The 20434-nt window shown below is 36.9% G+C and overlaps 1 protein-coding gene and 1 long non-coding RNA gene across 2 annotated transcripts; both read left to right on the top strand.

Moving 5' to 3' along the window:
- Nucleotides 1–334: 334 nt before the first annotated feature.
- LOC140877489 (uncharacterized) lies at nucleotides 335–5378 on the top strand. The gene is made up of 6 exons (XM_073281024.1): nucleotides 335–1283; nucleotides 2847–3824; nucleotides 3906–4033; nucleotides 4128–4259; nucleotides 4343–4972; nucleotides 5307–5378. The coding sequence occupies exons 1-6, from the start codon at nucleotides 335–337 to the stop codon at nucleotides 5376–5378; spliced, it is 2889 nt and encodes a 962-aa protein (XP_073137125.1).
- A 3423-nt stretch (nucleotides 5379–8801) lies between these two features.
- On the top strand, nucleotides 8802–9215 carry LOC140879714 (uncharacterized). Its single transcript, XR_012149494.1, has 3 exons — nucleotides 8802–8884; nucleotides 8961–9030; nucleotides 9108–9215. It is a non-coding gene; the product is annotated as an uncharacterized lncRNA (long non-coding RNA).
- Nucleotides 9216–20434: the final 11219 nt, after the last annotated feature.

Below are 20434 nucleotides of genomic sequence, written 5' to 3'. Positions count from 1 at the left end.
TCCTTGCTTTAAAAACAAGTCTAGCTCTAACTTATGTGTTTAGTAGTTCAAGGGTCCAATCATCCTCAGTGATCACTGATTGGTAAGTGCGTTGTGCATAGTTTTCTCAAAGCATGGAATGTTAAATGATTTCCACAAAGTTAAATTTTTGCATTCAAGTTTTGAGGCTGGTCACTGCATATTAGTTAATGGTTTTCTTGGATTTAACAGAGAATTTTCTAGATATACATTACTTTACCAGCTGTGAGTTGTCAAGCTGTTGATTATCATCAGCTTGAAAATATACATATTAACATTATATATTTTATTCTCTATAGTGTTACTTACTAAAAGAATGGACAAAGAATGGATGTCAAAGTCTCGGTTATCAAGTGAATATGAGCATGGAGTAGAGTCTTTCTTGCAATTTGCAATAAAAAATGCCGAGGATCGGGAAGCAATATCTTGTCCATGTACAAAATGTGGTAATTTGAAGAAGAAAAAGGTAGAGACTATAAGGGCACACATGTATTCTAATGGTGTAGATTTGACATATCATACTTGGATATGGCATGGTGAAAGGTCTGCGATGAAGAACTCAAAGAATGATCGTGATCAAGAAAGGGAAGATGTACCAAAGTTTGACACCGAGGAACCAATAGATATGGTACATGATGCATTTGATAGTTATGCTGATAATCCAACCACATTCAAAAATCTACTTGAAGATGCTGAGAAACCTTTATATCCTGGATGCATTAAATTTACAAGGTTATCTACAGTTGTGAAATTATTCAACTTGAAAGCCAAATATAGTTGGAGTGACAAAAGTTGCACCGACCTACTCAATTTGTTAGGAGAAATGCTTCCAGATGACAACGAATTGCCTTTATCTTTCTACGATGCAAAGAAAAGCTTGTGTGCATTAGGGATTACTTATGAGAAAATCCATGCTTGCCCTAATGATTGCATCTTATATCGGAAGGAGTATGATGATTTTAACAGTTGTCCTACTTGTGGGATGTCAAGGTGGAAGATGGGCCAAAAAGATACGATAAAGGAAGGAGTTCCTGCAAAGGTTCTATGGTACTTCCCTCCAAATCCGAGATTTGTACGAATGTTTCGGAATAAGGAGTTTTCCAAGGAGCTGACTTGGCATGCTGATAAAAGAGTTAATGACGGATACTTACGCCATCCAGCTGATGCACCTTCTTGGAAATTAGTAGATCACAAGTGTCCAAATTTTGCTGCTGATTCAAGAAATCTTAGATTGGCCATTTCAGCTGACGGGATCAATCCCCATGGTATGATGAGTTCTACATATAGTTGTTGGCCAGTTTTAATGATCACTTACAATCTTTTCCCGTGGTTGTGTATGAAGAGAAAATTTATGATGCTCACAATGTTGATTTCTTGTCCCAAACAACCAGGAAATGATATCGATGTTTACTTAGCACCTCTAATCGATGACTTGAAATTCCTATGGGATATAGGTGTTGTAGTAGCCCGTAACCAAAATCAGTAATTAAGAAATTAATCATAATTACTTGGGAAGAGTTCGGAAGCTCCGAACAGGATCGGAAGCTCCGATGGTATTACGTCAGGCATGACGTGTGGTTGGATCGGAAGCTCCGATCACCCCTATCCGAAGTCAACAAGTGATATTTTGACACGTGGCAGATCAGGACCTTCGGAAGCTCCGATGGCAGGATCGGAATTTCGATCGAGGTTCGGACATTCCGATCGAGGTTCGGAAGCTCCGATTGTTGTCTATAAATAGAAGGCCGAGAATTCATTTTCAATTGCCAATTCCGGATTTCCTCTCTACTCAAGTCGTATTCAAGTTGTTCTAGCCTTCCTAGGCTTGACCCGGGAGTCATCGAGGCGTTCGGAAGTCATAGCAGAGTTGTGCCCAAGTTCTGGAGGCATCGACATCAAAGGGCTAACGACGGACGAAGGTATAGCTTTTGCTTCCTATAAATATTTAGGAGTATGCTTTAGCTTAGTTAAGGCTTTTAGAGCGCTATAATGATAGTAGTATCATTTGGCAGTGTAGCACAGATTATAGGCGTGGACCTAGGGCTGATAGCACTTGCCTAGTATTTGAGGTACGGAAGTACTGTTCGAGATATCCTGACTGAGTATGCATGTATTATGTGACTGCATGGTTTATATGTCTTTGATTTATGCTGCATTCATTTGCATACTGAGCTATCTCCTTCGAGATGTCTGTTAGTAGGGTTTTTCTCTATCCTGTTAGTGGTTAGACTTCCATCGATTTGGGTCCGGCATATCCACTAGTATTATGGTATGGGAGCTACCTCCTGAAGCGACGGCACAGCGTGCTACATACGAGGGCCCGGTCTGTCTCTGTTATCTGATCCTTGACCTCGAGTTTATAGGGAGTTCACTTTGCATGCATGTATACTCATACTCTCGTACTGAGCATTTTATGCTCACGTCTCGTACTCTGTATTTCTGGACACCCTATTCCATGGGGCAGGTTTGCAATTGGATGAGGCGGGTGGATCCAAGAGGGGCTAGGCAGTTGTTGGCCAGCTGGAGCTTCGCCTAGGTTTTATTCTGTTGTTATTAGATTGATTCAGCTGTTCGATCTGGTTGTATAATATTTGGGTATTTACAGATTCCTTGCCTTGGGATTGTATATTGTTTATGGTTTCCGCAGTTTTATTCTGATATCCGTTTAATTAAAATAATTGCATTCCTAAGTTCTGTTTAGTAGGTGATCCAGGTAAGGGTCACTACAGGTGTTGAAGCATATGATGCATATAGACAAGAAACCTTCTCGCTCAGATTTATCTTGCTGTGGACCATCAATGACTTTCCTGCATATGGAAACATGTCAGGATGTATTGTGAAAGGATATCACGCATGTCCGATTTGTGGTGAAGAAACATATTCAACAAGGTTGAAACATAGCAGGAAAATGTCGTACACAGGCCATAGAAGGTTTCTACCTGCAAATCATCCTTATCGAAGGCAAAGAAAGGCATTTAATGGGGACCAAGAGTTCAACCCTGCACCCAAACCATTGAGTGGCGATGAAGTGTTAAAAAAAGTCGATGGAATTCATTGTCATTGGGGAAAAATGAGAAAGAAGATTCAGTCCATGAAGGATGATGTAAAACCATCCTTCAAAAAGAAATCAATTTTCTTTGAACTTGAGTATTGGAAACATCTATATGTTAGACATGTTCTTGATGTGATGCATATAGAAAAGAACGTCTGTGAAAGTCTTCTCGGTACGTTGCTTGACATTTCGGGAAAAACAAAGGATGGAATTGCAGCTAGATTAGACCTTGCTGAAATGAATTTGAGGACAAATTTGGCTCTAGTGATAGGGGAGAAGAAATCTTTTCTTCCAGCAGCATGTTATACACTTACAAAAGATGAGAAAAGAAAGATTTTGAATTCTTTGTCTGGAATGCAATTACCTACATGTTACTCATCCAACGTTAAAAACTTTGTTTCGATGAAGGACTTGAAACTTGTTGGCCTTAAGTCACACGACTACCACACTTTAATGCAGCAATTACTTCCAGTGGCCATACGTGGTGTCTTGCCCAAACATGTCAGAGACTCTATCACTCGTTTCTGCTTCTTCTTCAATGAGCTATGTAATAAAGTGATGGATCCCTCAAAGTTGGATGAGCTGCAGAGAGAAATTGTGATCATATTGTGTTTACTTGAAAAGTATTTTCCACCTTCGTTTTTTTACATAATGATTCATTTAACAGTTCATCTTGTGCGAGAGGTGAAATTATGTGGCCCAGTTTGGTATAGGTACATGTATCCCTTTGAAAGATACATGAAGATTTTGAAAGGTTATGTGCGAAGTCGCAATAGACCGGAAGGTTGCATGGCTTAATGTTATATTGCTGAAGAGGCGGTTGAATTTTGCTCAGACTATCTTGGTAGTTGGCACACAATTGGGATCCCTACAAGTCATCGACAAATAGAAATTACTAAACCTTTGTCGGTTGCAGTTGTGCAATCCATTACTGAGGATGAGTTGAAACAAGCACATCGTTATGTATTGGAAAATGATGTTGACACTGATCGCTATATCGAGCAATTTCTTCCACTTACTAATATGTTCATTAAGTTTTCTTAAATCTACATGTTAGCTTACTCTTAATAATAATTTGAATAGGGAACACATGGCATATTTGAATGCAAGATTTCCACAAAGGGCTAAGTCCAAGAGGTGGTTACAGGATGAGCATAACCGAACGTTTAGTACCTGGTTTCTTGATCGTGTGAGTTCATTTATTATCACAATTGGCGTACATTTATTATCATGACTGTGCATAAATAATAAGTTATCACATAAATAATATAGGTTGCACGTGTAGATGATCATTCCACTTATCAAGTATCCGACAGATTAAAGTGGATAGCGCGTGGACCTTCCAAGCAAGTCTTAAAGTACTCTAGTTATTTGATTGATGGGGTTACTTATGCTACAAGAGAGCGTGATGATATGCGAGTTGTTCAAAACTCCGAAGTCAGCTTAGTTGCAAAGACAATGCAAGTTTCTAGTGCAAAGGATAAACATCCTATCGTGTCAGATATGGTTTTTTATGGAGTAATACAAGAAATATTGGTGGTTGATTACCACAAATTTCAAATTCCGATGTTTAAATGTAATTGGGTGGAGAATAGTAATGGTATCAAGGTAGATGATCTTGGATTCACGTTGGTCAACCTCCATAGAATTGGATACAAATCTGATTCATTTATTTTAGCGAGCCAAGCGAAGCAAGTTTTTTACATTGAAGCTCCTGAAGATCCTTTATGGAGTGTTGTACTTGTGACTCCAAGTAGGGAGTACTTTGAATACACAAAGGGTGAAGAGTTGGAAGAATCTGCAATGCATTATCAGTCAGAAAGCAGAGGGTTAGCACCAATGGATGTTGATGTTGCAGATGACAATGAACCATGCATTCGTGAAGACTGTGATGGGATTTGGGTTGAAAATAATTAAGTACTTAAGTTTCACATTTGAGATGAGTTTGTAAAAAATTTACATTGATATGTTATTTACGCTTTGAAGATGCTTGTTTGACATTGTTAGTTATGATCAGATATTTTTTGACATTCAGTAATCGAACAATGACAAATTAGTAGTTCTTGGATATTGAGAGTACTTCTATCTTACATGAATTTTTGTTTTTTGTTGTTGCCTATATTTCTTTCTTATTTCTAGACAATGCATTTATTTGTGATTACATAATGAATCTAAAAGTTTACAGGATAGAGTTCGACAACTAGCGAATACTTATCAGTGCTTGTATTTGCTGTAGGTTTTGGCTTCTGAAAAGCTGTTGGAGAACAAATATAAAGCTGCCCAACCTTCCAAAGAAGTTCATGATTAGCATCTGCCGTTTCAAGGTTTTTTCTGCTTTTTTGGGGCTAAATCTGGTTTGAACTGTAAAGCTTACAACTTACATTTTGTTCTAAACTTTTTAATACTTTGAAGCAAGCTTTGGTAGATGATCTCAATCCCGTTGGAACTGCTTTCATTGTCCTTGTTCCGGATCATCTTGAGTTGATAAAATGCTTACTTTGTTGGTTTTTGGAATTCTGAACCCGATTCTGTGATTTTTTCCCCCGTTTTTAGGTCTATTTCTCGTCTGTTTTATGTATATGTTAATTCGAAGGGATATTTATTTCTTGAGTATGAGGAATTTTTAGGATTTTACTTTTTAATTATGTCTTTCTTGTGTTTGATTTGCGTAAACACCTGGGCTTAAGCGATGATCGATTCAGGGAGATGCTTTTGTGAAGCGGTGATTTAGATTTTAGCCTGTCCTATAAATTTGGCTGCAGGTTTCCATACTACTGGCATTCTGTTTTTTAAGTTATGTACACCTTCATGAAAACAGGAATAAGTTATGACACAAAGTAGAACTTGTATAACAGTATAATACCTCTTGATGCAGGTTTTTGGCTGTGAACATCTAACGGTGTTCACGAGGCAGACGAGATGATCGTTATAAGTATAATTCAACATACACTTTTGGTATTGGTGGTATTATACTGTTATACAAGTTCTACTTGTTAACTTCAGTCTTGTTAAAACTTTTTGTTAGAATCACTCACTTTGCTAATGGCAGATTAAATTTTTTCCAGAATCAGATTAGTGAAGTTGGTTCTGCCCTCTACAATTTCAAACATTAAATATTAGTGAAAGAAGCAAAAATGGGAAAGGGTAAAGAGAAAGTAGAATATGCTGCCACTATAGAAGACACAAAGTTGGGCAAGGGTAAAGAAAAAGTAGAATATGCTGCCACTAGAGAGAGTTGGTGTGGTAACACTGGGTTGGATTCTGCTGACACCGACACCACTAGAACTTCTAGAGGTCGCACAAAAATAAATAGTCTTGCAATACAAAGAGTTAAAGGAATTAAAAAGGATGTTGCATTCAACAAACTGGGACAGCCAGTTGGAGAAGCTGCTATTGGAATGCAGAGTTACATTGGCGTGGTTGCACGGGAAAATGTCAAGATTTCTTACAAGACATGGAAGCAAGTTCCAATATATGTTAAAGAATTGATATGGGATTCGGTTAATGTAAGTAATTTATCATGTATTAAAATATAGGATATATTTAATATTATTATGTTATTAAATCTTTCTAATGTATTCTCTCTTTTGTTATTTGTAGTTGTCATATAATGTTGAAGCAAAGTGGAAGAAGGGCTGTTTGAGATCAGCAAACAGTAAGTGGCGTCAATACAAAGCCCATCTTACGCAGAAGTTTATTTTAGGCAAGCTTGATAAACCTGAGGAGTTGTATGAGCCACCTGTTGGTCATGGTATACCAAAAGATGATTGGAGTGCGTTTGTCATCAGTCGTATGTCTGGAGACTTCATTGTAAGATTCTTTATTATTTATAATTTATACATAATCAACCAAAAGTCATTCTTTAACTATTATTCAAATTTGATTTGTCGCATATTTGAAATGACTAGAAACTAAGTGAGCAACAAAAATATAGAAGAAAACAAAACGTATATCCTCATCGGCTTTCACGCAAGGGATATGCACGTTTTGCGTCTGAAATAGTAAGTATTTCTTTACAAACCATCCAAATTATTCACATACAATTTATTCACATGTGTTATTGTATTTTTCTTGCTTGTAGGCGGCTCAATTAGGTGACGATGATGACATTAACAGGGCTATTATGTGGAAGAAAGGACGAGCCAACAAAGCAGGAGACTTTGAAGGGGAGGATTTGACGCAAAGAGTACAAAAGATTGTAAGTGAATTCACATTTTAGAAAATCAGCATGCTTTTTGAAATGACAATTGTTTTAGTAATTATTCTTTTAATTTGCATGACATGATGATTATATCCAACAAAAAAGAGATGGTGTGCTGAGAATTGAAGGGACAAAAGAGGATATCCTTACAAATGCACTTGAGACCAAAGAATATGATGGGCGTGTGAGGGGGATTGGAGGTCATGTCACTCCAACCTTATATTTCAATGCTGGCAGAACATTGAAGAGCAGTGGAGTTCCCACAGATGTACTCGAGGAGCATGAAAGGAAGTTGATGGAAGCAAATAGAATAATTTTAGAACAAGGTGCACGTTTACAAAGACTTGAGGAAATGATGCATAACATGGGTGCACGCGACATTTTAATGGATGACAAAGGCAGTTGCTCAGTGAAAAATCAAGTTAACCAAGCCAAGATGGAAGACAATGATTATGAAGATATGCTGATTTTGAGCAAAGCCGATGCTTTACAGGTATGACAGTAGTTTGAGTCATATTAAATAGATGTAATAAAACTTCTTGACATGTCTATTTGTCTTTTTTAGGGTAAATCAGCTGCATTAACTTTGGAATCTAGCACAAATATTGTTGCTTATGGTACAATTATTTGTGTTGATCCTCAAAAGTTGCTTCATGGGGTTCCATTACCAAAGAATTGCTACCGAATCTCTATTGATGTAGTAGTTGATAAATCAGCGCCTTTGCCATTTTATATTGCAAATGAATGTGAAGTAGTGGGTGATGCTCTTGGAACCCATGTGGCTTGGCCACAACACTTGATAGTGGAGCAAGATAAGGTATATGTGATATTGTAACTTTATTCATTATTCAACCTATCTAACTTGTATGTATTTACAATTAATAGAAGCCTCGAAAGAAGGATTTGGCACCACCCAAAGAGAAACATGTTGTGTCACCTTCTGTCCCAATGTCACTACATATGATGTATTGTTATAGCAAGCATGCTTTGGGTGAAGAAAGATTTATATCACTACGTTTAGATCGTGAGGTGTTCGATGATGATTGTGTAATTCTTTTGCACTGTGAGGACATTGATGGTTTGTATCATGTTGGGCCAATATCAGGCAATTGTGTAATTGCCTATATATGGTAAGTTTTTTGGTTTTAAGCTAAGTATTACATCAACTTCATATTTTTGCTTACATTCATTTTTATTTTATTATATTTACAATGAAAGGTATCTTTACAAAAAAATGTTGGGAGATAACAAGGAAGGAAAATTCAGATTTGTGAATCCACACAGAATCTCGGATATGGGAGAAACTACACACGACAAAAAGAGTAAGCTTGAATGGTTGAACCAAAGGGCTAGTGCTTTAGCAGATAGACTGAGTGGTACATCGGTTGATCAACTAGTTTTGGCGCCATGTAATATCGGGTAAGTAAAAATTTAAATATCAATTTGGTTTCTTTATTTCGATTATTTATTGAATTAGAAGCACTAATTATGTTTTTTTTGCGTAGCAATCATTGGATTCTCACTGTTGTTCAACCATACAAGGATGTTATTTATGTGTTGGATTCCTTAAGTCACCGCATTCGTGATGATGATTGGAAATATGTAGCGGAAATGTGAGTTCATATTTATTTATTTTTATCAAATATTTATTTCACTCATACAAAAACTCATATATCAAATATATTGAAGGGCCTTGCGATTGTTTAACTCAAACAAAGGAAGGAAGGGTAGAAAGAATGCTATGTGGGTAGTAGTACAGGTATGCATAATTTATGTTTAATATATTATGTTTAAATATCTAAATTTGTCACCAAAAATTTTTCTCTACTACCATAGGGTCCTCGGCAGCCAGATGCAAAACAATGTGGTCTTTATGTGATGAGATATATGAGACAAATTATTCAAGAAGTTGAGAATATCGAGAACGTTTCACTACGATCAATAGTAATATTTCTTAACTCAAATAATTACAACTAAATTGTTTTAAATTTGCAAAGTTATTGTTATATGATTTTTTATTAACATAATATATGTGAAAGTTCTCAAAAGGCCAGTGAGTACTCGTTAGAAGAAATTAAAGAGGTGCTTTCAGAGTTGACAGAATGTATACAAGAACACGTTTATAAATAGGTATGCACATGTATTTTGTGTCTTGAATAATGCAACCGCTATCAAATTGCATGGATGCATTGAATTAATTAAAGCCTCGAGTGCATGGAGTACATGCGTGAATTTGGTGGTTTGGGCACATGCAACTACTGTCCATATTTTTTTTTCGAGCAGACAGTAGGCGAGGCCTTCTGAAACTGGTTCGAATGTGTGTTGTTTACGTTATTTTCATGCTTCTTTTTACTTTGCGTCTGTGATTCCCTTAGCGGTTCCTAGTGCGATATACTCCCAGTTCAAATTCTTCCCAGATTGCTCCTCAGAGGTGAATAGAAACTTGTCTAAAGAACTGTTTCTCATAAACTCATATACTAACAGCCTATGCCTCCCTTCTGAGCAGAATCCTATCAATCTCATTAGATTCAAATGTTGGGTGCTACTGATCGTCGCCACCTCCATTCTGAACTGTTTCTCGCCTTGCTCGATCCCCTCCAACTGCTTGACTGCCACAACAGTTCTATTAGCAAGAACCCCTGCTATCCATTTGATCGATTAAGTAAAAATTTTGTGAAGGGCAACCACATACAGGGGATGAATCATTGTAACTGCATATCCCCATATTTCCACAGAATCCAAAAACTTGACACTGATCACTCACAGCAGCCCACCTCATAGTTGAAGTTCCACTACCTTTTAAGTTTATTCCCCTTAAAAAGAAGGTTAACTGACTTAATTCATCTTCTCATTGTCTCATGTTACGTTCTAGATTGCATCTGCATGATTCAAAATTGTTAAAAATCGATGCATATCATGAATCCGAATAGTCAAAATGATCTGGATCTACTCACTTAATTCTGTTCCAGAAATTAAAGTTAAGACTTCAAGTTGAGATTGTTTGTGTAAACACCTTGCAGAGTGCTGGAAAAAGTATTCGTAGTATGGAACAAGATAATGCGTTGGCACATTAATTACTGAAATTTTCTAGCTGTCTTTATCACAAGGTGAGTGACAGTGACCTCTTTGATAGTATCTTTAAATGATAATGGGTTTGGTTGCAAGCGGATTTAAGTTTCTGGGAATTGAAATTTTCTGTCATTATGAGGTTTACATTTGTTAGTCTATTTTCTGTTTCATGATGTTTGATATGCTTCCATTGTGTTGTCATTTATAAATTTATGGTTAGATTTATGGTTTGATATGATGTGTTATATTTAACATGTGTTATCTAATGTTGTATTTCAGAAGTCTGGTTCTTACTGGTGGCGGAGATCGTCTGGTTCTTACTGGTGGCGGAGATCGTCGCTAACTGTGGTCGCATTTAGAAAAATTGCATTGTTAAGAAAAATTTTCTTACAATATTGCAGCACCATCTTTGTGGGGATAGCTAGTGTTAAATGCTTGTTGATACCTTGCAATTTCAATATATTGCAGCACAATGACTCTATACTTTTTTATGAGAATATTTTGCCACAGATTTGCAATTTCATGTATTTTAATAGTGTTATTTATATAGAAATTTAAATTTGAAAAAAAAAAATCAAAACAACGTTCTTAACGACAACGTTTTTTATTGGTTATTTTGGCACAAATTAACAACAAAGCACAATGAATTTTTATGCAACCTCTGCCAAGCACAACGCTTTTTTACACGGAGAAAGTGTTGTCGTAGCTTCAATCCACAACGTTTTATATGCATTGTGATTTCTACAAACAACAACGCTTTTGCAGCGTTGTCTTTTATAAAAGCGTTGTCTTTTATAAAATCTACAACGCTTTTAAGCATTGTGGTATACTAGAAAATACAACGCTTAAAAGCGTTGTAGATTGTATAAAAGACAACGCTACAAAAGCGTTGTTGTTTGTAGAAATCACAACGCATATAAAGCATTGTGGATTGAAGCTACGACAACGCTTCCTCAGTGTACTAAAGCGTTGTAATTTCAAAATACCACAACGCTTTTAATAGATCCAAATACCACAACGCTTTTTAAGCGTTGTCTTTTCCGAAAACCACAACGTTTTTTCCGCATTGTCTTTGAGCGTGGTCTTTTACAACACTGGCTACGACAACGCTTTTTTGGGGGCATTAACAACGCGAAAAAAGCGTTTGTCTTTGGCTGTTTTTCTTGTAGTGATTGAAACAATTATACATGTATTATTTTGAGATTAATCCAGTGATTAGTTTGATTAGTGTTCAACTATTGTAACTCATAGGTTTTGAGTAAGCCGATTGTAACTGATTGACATGTGGTTAGTCTAGGTGTTTTCCTAGGATTGACCTAGTTAGTCGATTGACTATGGTTAGTGTTAGTGATGAGTTGATTGTTCTAAACTGTTTTCTTTAGAACGTTGGGTTTTGTTCTATGTTTTTTCCTTAGAACAGTAGTTTGTTTGACCTCTTTAGGTTGATACCTTGTGATGATGGGTTTTCATTAGGATACCAGGTCCAATATATACCAAGAGTTGTGAAATATTACCAGGATTAGATGTGAGGAGGCGCGACCCTATGCCGATGTACCTGGAAGCTTTTGTGCTTCAAGAGGTGGCGGTGGGAAGGCTACTCAGTCTAGGGATTGGTAACAGTCACAAACGGGGTATGACCTTGGTGTGGATAGAAACCGGGTTTGTTATCAGTGGTTTAGTTATCATTTGGATTTTTTCAAAGATATTGGTTTGGGTTTTCTATTGTCAGAACCAGTCTTGGAAGGATTTACTTGACGAGTGAGTGCTCTGAGCTGGTAGGTTTTGAACTAGGAGATATTGCTATACGGATGGATCTAGTAGGTAATTGAATTTCTACCAATGATGGCGCGAAGTATTGTTTGATGTCTTCCGAGACTAAGCATAGTATTTTCCTTGTGAAGGAAATGATCTAAGTTGATAGATCGAGGAAATTGTTTGGGTATAGTATGCCTTGGTGTTCGCTTTGAGTGAACAAGGTAGCGGTTAGTAGTTATGAAATGGCGCAAGATGAGTGCCAGTGACTACTCTAATTAGCTATTGACTGATGCTGTCAGGGATAGATGTGTTGAACCAGCGTGATTATTGCATTTGGGAATAGTAGATTTTGAAAATTAGGTCAAGGTTATTGATTGAGCCATGTAGGTTTCGAGAATCAGTGGTTTCCTGATTTGATTATAAATGACAGGCCAAGTGTGAGCCGCAGTAGATCAACAAGTAGGTCCAATCAGTGATGATTAGGATATAGTAGATCGAGGAGTCCATGGGATAGCATTTTTGATGAATTTTGCTTAGGAGATTGGTACTGGGTACAGTCTCAGAGCAGTTGGCGATTTGGGTATAATTGGAATCTTTATAATTGCCAGAGACGAATCTTTTGGGATTTTTCCTAATCGAGGACGAATGCAATTTGACTTTTGTGGTCAAGTTTAGGTGATAAATTAACAGTAGCAACAAGCATGAGCATTGGTAGTTCTCCAGGATAGTATGTGGCGCCTAAATTCAAATATACTAAATCACATGCATTAAATTAAATAAATATTAAGATTATTATTTTTAAGTTTAATTGATTTAAATTATTTATTTGAATTATGTGATAATAAAATATTTTTATTATTTATTCAATGATTTTATTTTTCTAACTATTTAATTAATTTTTTTAGGTTTTTAAGTTTATTTGTCTAAATGATCTTATTGTGCAATTTAAATTGTTTTAAATATTTTAAAGGTTTAAGCTTGCATATTTAAATTATTTTAATTTTAATTGTTTAGTTTATTATTTTAAATGATTTTAACTGTTTAGTTTATTTGTTTAAATATTTTCGAGGGTCCAACTTATTTATTTTAAATAGCCTAAGTTTAGCAGTTAGCTATTTTAAATTATTTTAAATGTCTAGCTTATTTATTTAAATCCTTTTTTTAATTGTCCAAATCATTTTAAAGACTTTTATTTTAGCTTGTGTATTTATTTAAATTGCTTTTAAACGTTATTTTAGTCTGTTTAAATTATTTTAATTGCTCTGCTTGTTGTTTAAATATTTTACTTGTTGATGCGACATCAAAATATTTAAAATATGGATTTTTAATTCTAGGATATCATTTTTAATCCCGGACTATTAAAATCCAATTTAATATTTTAAACTAGAATTTCAAGCTTGTATTTTATTTAGTGCAATTAAATTCATAAATCCTAGTTGTTGAGTTAAGTTAGCATTTTCTTTTATTATTATTAGTGTGTAGTATATATATATATATATATATATATATATATATATATATAGAGAAATGATATGGTGAGCAACCACTGTGAGCACCCATGTGAGCACCTGTTGACGTGGCATCATGCACATCCAATAGTTGAGTGACATGTCAGCAGGTGCTCACATGGGTGCTCACAATGGTTGCTCACTATATCATTTATATATATATATATATATATATATAACCCTCACTCACCCAATTTAATATATAACCCTAATCCCTAAATTTCACACTAAAATCTCACACTCACCCACACACACATTTCATGCCTAAACCCACTCACTCATTCACGAAATCTCCCATGTGCTCTCAAGCTCACCATCGACGCTTTCCATCTTCTTGTTCTTCATGTGCCGCCGCCGCCAGCTCCCCATTTTCTTTCTTCTCCGGCGTAGCTCCTCCTTGGAGAGCTGAGCAAGTTGTTTCCCCTTCATTCAAGCTCTGTTCTAGCTCGCTCCAGCTCATCGTTCGGCCATAGCTCTTGGAGCTTGTGTTTTCGATTTTTTATTGTTATAGCTTAGGCAAAATTATGGGTTTCTCTTCCTTATCTTGTAGATTAATATGTATTATGTGAAAAATGTGTATGCATTTCGAAATTTTCAGAAGTTTTTCATGCCCTATTCAAAAGTTTTCAGCTAAGATTTTGTCACGTTCTTGCTTTGGGAATTAACTTATTATGATATACTTATTGTGAAATGTATTGAGCTAAGTGTTTTGAATGAAGTCTCCATTGATGCCATGTTTCAAAAATTTCAGAATTTTGATTAGTATGCTTAATTCAAAATCTTGTGATGTTATTTTTTGTGTTGATTTGGATGGTGGATTAGGGGCTACCATGGGTGAAATATATTTCACATGATAGTTCTTAGGATGGCTTGAAGTTAGTGGTTGGGTTGGAATGTAGGAGCATTTCAAATTGAAAGGGGTAGGGGCTCAGTTTGAGGTGCTTTGGGGCTACCATGTTGGAGCTGAGTTTAAGCAGGTTATGGGCGGGGTCTAGGTGTTGGAAATGAACCTAAGTGCTGGTATTGACCCTAGCTTATAGGCTTGGAACTTGGGAGTCACGTAGCTAAGCTTTTGGTTGAGGGTAAAAGGCAAGGTTTGAGCAGAATTTCGGAAGTGTTTGAGCTGCCCGGAAATTTGTGGTTAGGGTTGAGTTCAAATAAGGTTTTGACCATGGGCTTGGGTCGAAAACTAGCCTAGGATGTTAGGAATACAATGGTGAAGGTGGGAGTAAATTTGGTTAAGTTTTGGGTCAAGTTCTAGGCGCTTGAATGGCTAGGTGCAGATTTTGGAAATTTAAGGAGGTTGCTGTCCGGAAAAGAATTTTTATATATAGAATGATTGGATAGGGATAATAACTTGAGGATAACTTTCTTATTTATTTCTAAGTGTAAGGGAGTAGTGATTTCAAGCGGAACTCTTTTTGAGTGAGAATTGAGTAAGTTATTGATTTTACGGGCGAATAGCTCGGGTTGTCCTAAGTGAAAATTTATGGTTTAGATCCTCATCCTCGGTTGCTCCCTAAATCACCATCCAGATCATCCATGTGTGAGTCATATGCATGATTGTGACTGCAAAAAGTATGGGTTTGGACGATTTAGGAGACGTTCTGAATTCCCTTACCAAATTTATGGATTTGGACGAGTTGGGAGAAATCCTGGCTTCCCTTACCAAGTATGGGTTTGGACGAGTTGGGAGAAATCCTGGCTTCCCTTACCAAGTATGGGCAAGACGAGTTGGGTGTTATCCTGACTTTCTTGTGGCATAGTGCACTGCAGCCATGATCATGATCGAAATCACAGAGTCACAATTCAAGGATCTAAGTTCAAATATTTATGACTATGTTTCAATATAGTTTATTCAGTTACGGTGATTATATTCGACTTAGTCATGCATATGTTTCATTCATGTTCACTCCTTTCATTCAGAAATCATTTATTTAAGTTAAGGGCACAAAAATTATTTTATTACAAGTTAGTTTTAACCTGTCTGTGCTTGTATTTATGTAGTACTCGTTATCCCACCCCCCCCCCCCAATATTCTTGCTGAGTCTTTTAGGCTCACTACACTTATTGTTTTCAGGTGAGGAGTTTGTCATTGAGATCGAGAGGCAAGACTATCAAGTGGATTGCGATGCGGGCACGACACATCCCTCCGACCTATGCTAGTCTTCCACAGAATTTTTATTTTAACACTTTAAAGTCTTTTATTTTGTTGACTGGAAAAATGATATTGTAAGGATTTATAGAATTATTTGTGGGCATGTAAATATGTAATTTCTTAATCTTTTGATGTTTAAAATGTCGAATCTTTTCTCCGGTTCTCGTTCTTTTCTCGGTCTAGTTTATTTAGTGTTGTTGATTGCATATTAGATTTGCTATCTGTGACAGGTGGTTTGTGATATAATTAAATGGGTCATGCCAAAATTTTTGAAAAATCTGTATTTTATTTAGTTTAATTATAAGAATTAGTTAGGGTCGTTTCATAGTACCTTATTGTTAAGAAGAGATTGATTTGGTTCCATCATTGCTTAGTATTAGCAATAAAGAACTCAGGATAAGTGATTGGGATCAAGTAGTCATCCGCTAACGACAATTTTGAAGTCTTTTAGCCGAATGCTCTGCTAAGATATTCAGTAAGAATATTTGATTTATCCATTGGGATTAGTTTCGACGACATTGTGGATTCTAATGGGCATTAGCGAGTGAACATCAGTTGTCTGATCGTGGGATAAGACAATAGCTGAGACTTGGTTTTTCAGAGTCTAGAAGGATTGTTGTCACTAATCTTCCAGTAAAATTCTGATGTGCTGTGCTGATGGAATGCTAGAATGGATTGAGGGAGATTTCCATAATCCAGTACGAAGGACAATGCATCTTGTCTAAAGATGAGTCACATCATTACAGACTGATTGTCAAGGATGTTGCGTTTCAGCAATGGACAATAGTAAGATGTGTGATGTGTAGTGAGCTACTTTAATCATGGAGTATTCCAAGAGTAACTTGATATCTAGTGACTTGTGATAGCTCCAGAGATGACTGTTCATCAAGGATCTTAGTATTTTCCAATTCATGTCAGGGCTGACGCGTTTCAGCAGGAACATGAGTTAGTGAAAATATTGAATCCGTTGGGACTAGTTTCCTTTAAGATCAGTTGGTTAGATCTCGCGAGTATAGAATTAGCGATGATGGTGTCATCAGAGATTCCGAGCTGAGTTATACCAGGTTAAAATGACTGTCTATTTTAAGACATGATAGGAAACGTTTCCATATGCCGGTGTACTGTGGAATGTCCCAATCGAGCATTTTGGTGGAATCTTGCCTGAGTCTTGATGAGTGTACAGTAATTGCAAGTATGTATAACTATTTTGAGGATGTCCAAAGTTAACTAAATCCTGTAGAGAGATTTGACTAGCCTATCGATTGAAATTCATGGGTTAGTAACCTATGGTCGAGACGATGTAGTTCTTCAAAGATACGATTGGCACCAGAATAGCGTGTGTTATCTGAATGGTTTCTAAGACCAGTGGATAGCGATGACAGTTTTCATCAATACACAGTGTTGAGTTATAGTGAGAAACGTGAACTACGATCAAGACTAGACATGGTGGTTTGGTTCCCAGTGCTGCTCTAGAATCTTGTTCGTGATTACAAGGGTTATGGGAAGGTTACCCCAGTCTGGAAATCGAACAACAGTTACGTTAAGATATAGCTCAGTGCCAGCTGAATTCTCTTGAAGTGAGATACCGATTTGGATATCGGTGGACAAAATAGTGCTAGGATATGTGTTTCCTAAATATGAGTATTCTGCACCAAGAGTTTTTGGGAATTACTAGATGGATAAATCTAGATAGTGATTTGGAAGATGCCATGAACCTGCTAGGTCATAGCTTGAAATGACTGTATGAAATTCACTTGGGATGGTGAATATGAGCGGACAAGTTTTGTTTGATTTGACCATCGTAATCGTGATTAGAATGTGCGAGATTCGTGCCCAGTGGATACACAGGAATTGTCATCAGAGATGATCAGAGATAGATATGATTGATTTCAGTATGGGAATCAGATACTGTTGATCAGTAGGCGCTCCAAGATGTCTCGAGTTGCGAGATATGATGTACGAGTGTTAGCTCGATGGAAGAATCTTTAGTGATTCTAGTTAAGGTTGGAAGTTGTATCCAGTTTGGGATACATTAGTATCTATTAAGTTAGACTTGTTCCAGTAATGCTGCAGATCTAGTTCGGCAAGAACCAGACTTATGGGTTTGGAGATACTGAAAGAGTTTGGACAGTGCCAACAGACTTGTGGTCTTGTGACAAGAGTCTAGTCTAGGTTGTCGAAAGTTATTTCGACCAGTTGTTTTGAATCAGAATATCCCGTGAATGGGGTAATCAGGGGTTGAGAAACATTCTCAGGTATTCCCTAGATTTCGGGACAAAATCTTTTAAGGGGGGGGGGGGGGAGGGGAGAATGTAGTGACCCGTATCTAGAATTAATGATTAATGGATGATTAATCAAGTGTTCAGGTTTAGATTAAGTAAAACTAGGTTAAGGAAGTCTCAAAAGAGTTCAAGGACATCAGAGATGAACTTAGAATGATCGGAAATGGCCCAAAGGGTGACTAAGAATGGATGCAACGTTTGGAGAACGAACGAAAAGTTCTGGTCAGCTGATGTCATCCGTGATGTCAGCAAGGTGACTTCATTGCTTACGAACTTGAGGTGACAACGGATGCAACGAACTGGAGAACGGATGCAACGATCGAAACGGACGCAACGTTCTCCGTCTATAAATATGGGTGAGAGGGCCTCATTTCAACTCGCTCATTCCTCTATTCTCTCTCTTTTTCTTAGCATTTCTAGTCAGATCTAGAGATTTCTAGGCGTCCTTTTGGGAATCCTTAAGTAGCGGAGCGATCCCAGCGTTGTAACGGAGCTGTGCCTATGTTTTGAGGCAGCCGCCATCAGCGGGCTGACGACGGACGAAGGTATAGCTTTTGCTCCTAAAAATATTTAGGAGTATGCAATAGCTTAGATAAGGCTTTTTGAGCATGATTAATGATGCATGAGTATTTGCATTGTAGAGCTAATGATTGCCTTGGAACCTAGAGTGGGACTGCTAGGACTTCCTTAGAAAGGTACGCAAGTACTGACTGATATTGCTAGCGGGTATGCATGCTTATGTGGTGCTTTTATGTGTCATGTTTTGCATGTTATTGCATGGGTTATTATGCGGCATGTGCATATCATATTGTTCCTGTACATCTTTTGAGATGAGCCATATAGGGCCGCTCAGTCCTGTGTTCAGATAGTTGATGTCGAGTGCCCTTGCGGTCGACGGGATTAGCCAGGTACTGGCATCTAGGGGACACGGTCCACGTCCAAGTTAGGAGTGAGTGGAAGTACCCAGTGGTTTTATTCCTCGATCGGTACTGCTCATATCCTAGGCGCCAGTCTGAGCATTTTGTAAATGTTATCCCAGATATGGATACCCAGTCATATTTATTTGCATGCATCATGTTTGGATGTTTACCCGTGCTTTCATATTGAGCGTAGTTGCTCACGTCCAGTATTTTTCTGTTTGTCTGGACACCCAATTCGACGGGGCAATTATAGGTGCAGGCAGTGCGCCCAACGACTTGGAGTAGTCGGTGACTAGAGGGAGATAACAGGATTAGCTGTAGATTTTATTTGCCTTTATAAATATACTTAATTCGACCGGGTTGTATATCAAATTTGTTTAGTCGGTTGTGTTAGTTCCTCAATGTAATTCGTCATTATTATCGAATCAAAGATACACCAATCTCAACCAGAGAATTCCACAGAACAAAACACAACAAAATCACAAACAAGAAGATCAACTAATTCCAGAACAGTAAACTTAAAGCAATGAAAAACAAGAACACCAATTTACGTGGTTCGGCTATAAAACCAGCCTACATCCACGGGAGATCTTCACTTTGATTTATTCCAATCCAAAGTCTCATACAACACTTTTAATCGAACATCAAAGAAAGAACTTAACACCAATTTTCAGAAAGAGCTATGAATCTTCAATCCTAGCTGTACACTTCTTCTTTGCCCCTGTTCTTCGATTAAAGATGTGTATCTCTTTAGATCTTCAAGTTATGGAGTAAATTGCTTCTTGTTGTGCCTTTTCCCTTCTCTTTCTTTTTCTGTGTTTCGATCTGTTGGAACACGCGTTCTCTGATCACATGGATGTGATACTCGGAGCAGCGGAAGTTTAAAATTTTTATTTTTTCGATATGGAACGATTCCATATCATGGGTATCAAATCCTAACGATTAAAATCTTGCAAGTAAAAATATAAATTCACAATTAAATATTTTACCTATTCAAGCAAAGGCTTGATTATGGACTCCAACAAAATTTAATCTGCTCTTCTTGTAAATCCCGGGAACCGATGACTATCACGATCAACCTCCGGAATTAAGTCCACGAATAGAAAACTAAAACCCTCTGATTGATTGCACTAGAAATCAATCAGATGTTTATCGAAGAGAATAAACAGATTTGATCTGTCAATTCAGAATGTAATTTTTCACAAAAATTACAGACTGAATTATCTAAAAAAGGAGCAGAGGATTTTCAAAAATTCCTCTTGAAAATATATGTGTGTAATTCGAAAATTGCAAGAATGAAAGCTTATGATTTTCGAACACTACACATGTATTTATAGATAATTTCTAGACTAGATTAAGTTATAATTGTATTAGGACTCTAACTGCTTAGGGCCCACAATCCATAACTTAAGCCCAACAAGCCAAGCCTGTTATTATAAAAATGAATATAAAATTCATCGTGAATCCGATT

Source organism: Henckelia pumila, chromosome 2, assembly GCF_033568475.1.
Source record: "Henckelia pumila isolate YLH828 chromosome 2, ASM3356847v2, whole genome shotgun sequence".
NCBI lineage: Eukaryota > Viridiplantae > Streptophyta > Magnoliopsida > Lamiales > Gesneriaceae > Henckelia > Henckelia pumila.
This window is presented reverse-complemented; position numbering and strand designations above follow the sequence as displayed.

Excerpts from the sequence above, each read along its gene's own strand:
- LOC140877489 (XM_073281024.1), top strand. The coding sequence starts at position 335 with ATGGACAAAGAATGGATGTCAAAGTCTCGGTTATCAAGTGAATATGAG. Across the intron at positions 4,034-4,127 it reads TGAAACAAGCACATCGTTAT|CTTACTCTTAATAATAATTT; the intron begins GTATTGGAAAAT and ends TCTACATGTTAG. Across the intron at positions 4,973-5,306 it reads AAGACTGTGATGGGATTTGG|GTTTTGGCTTCTGAAAAGCT; the intron begins GTTGAAAATAAT and ends TATTTGCTGTAG.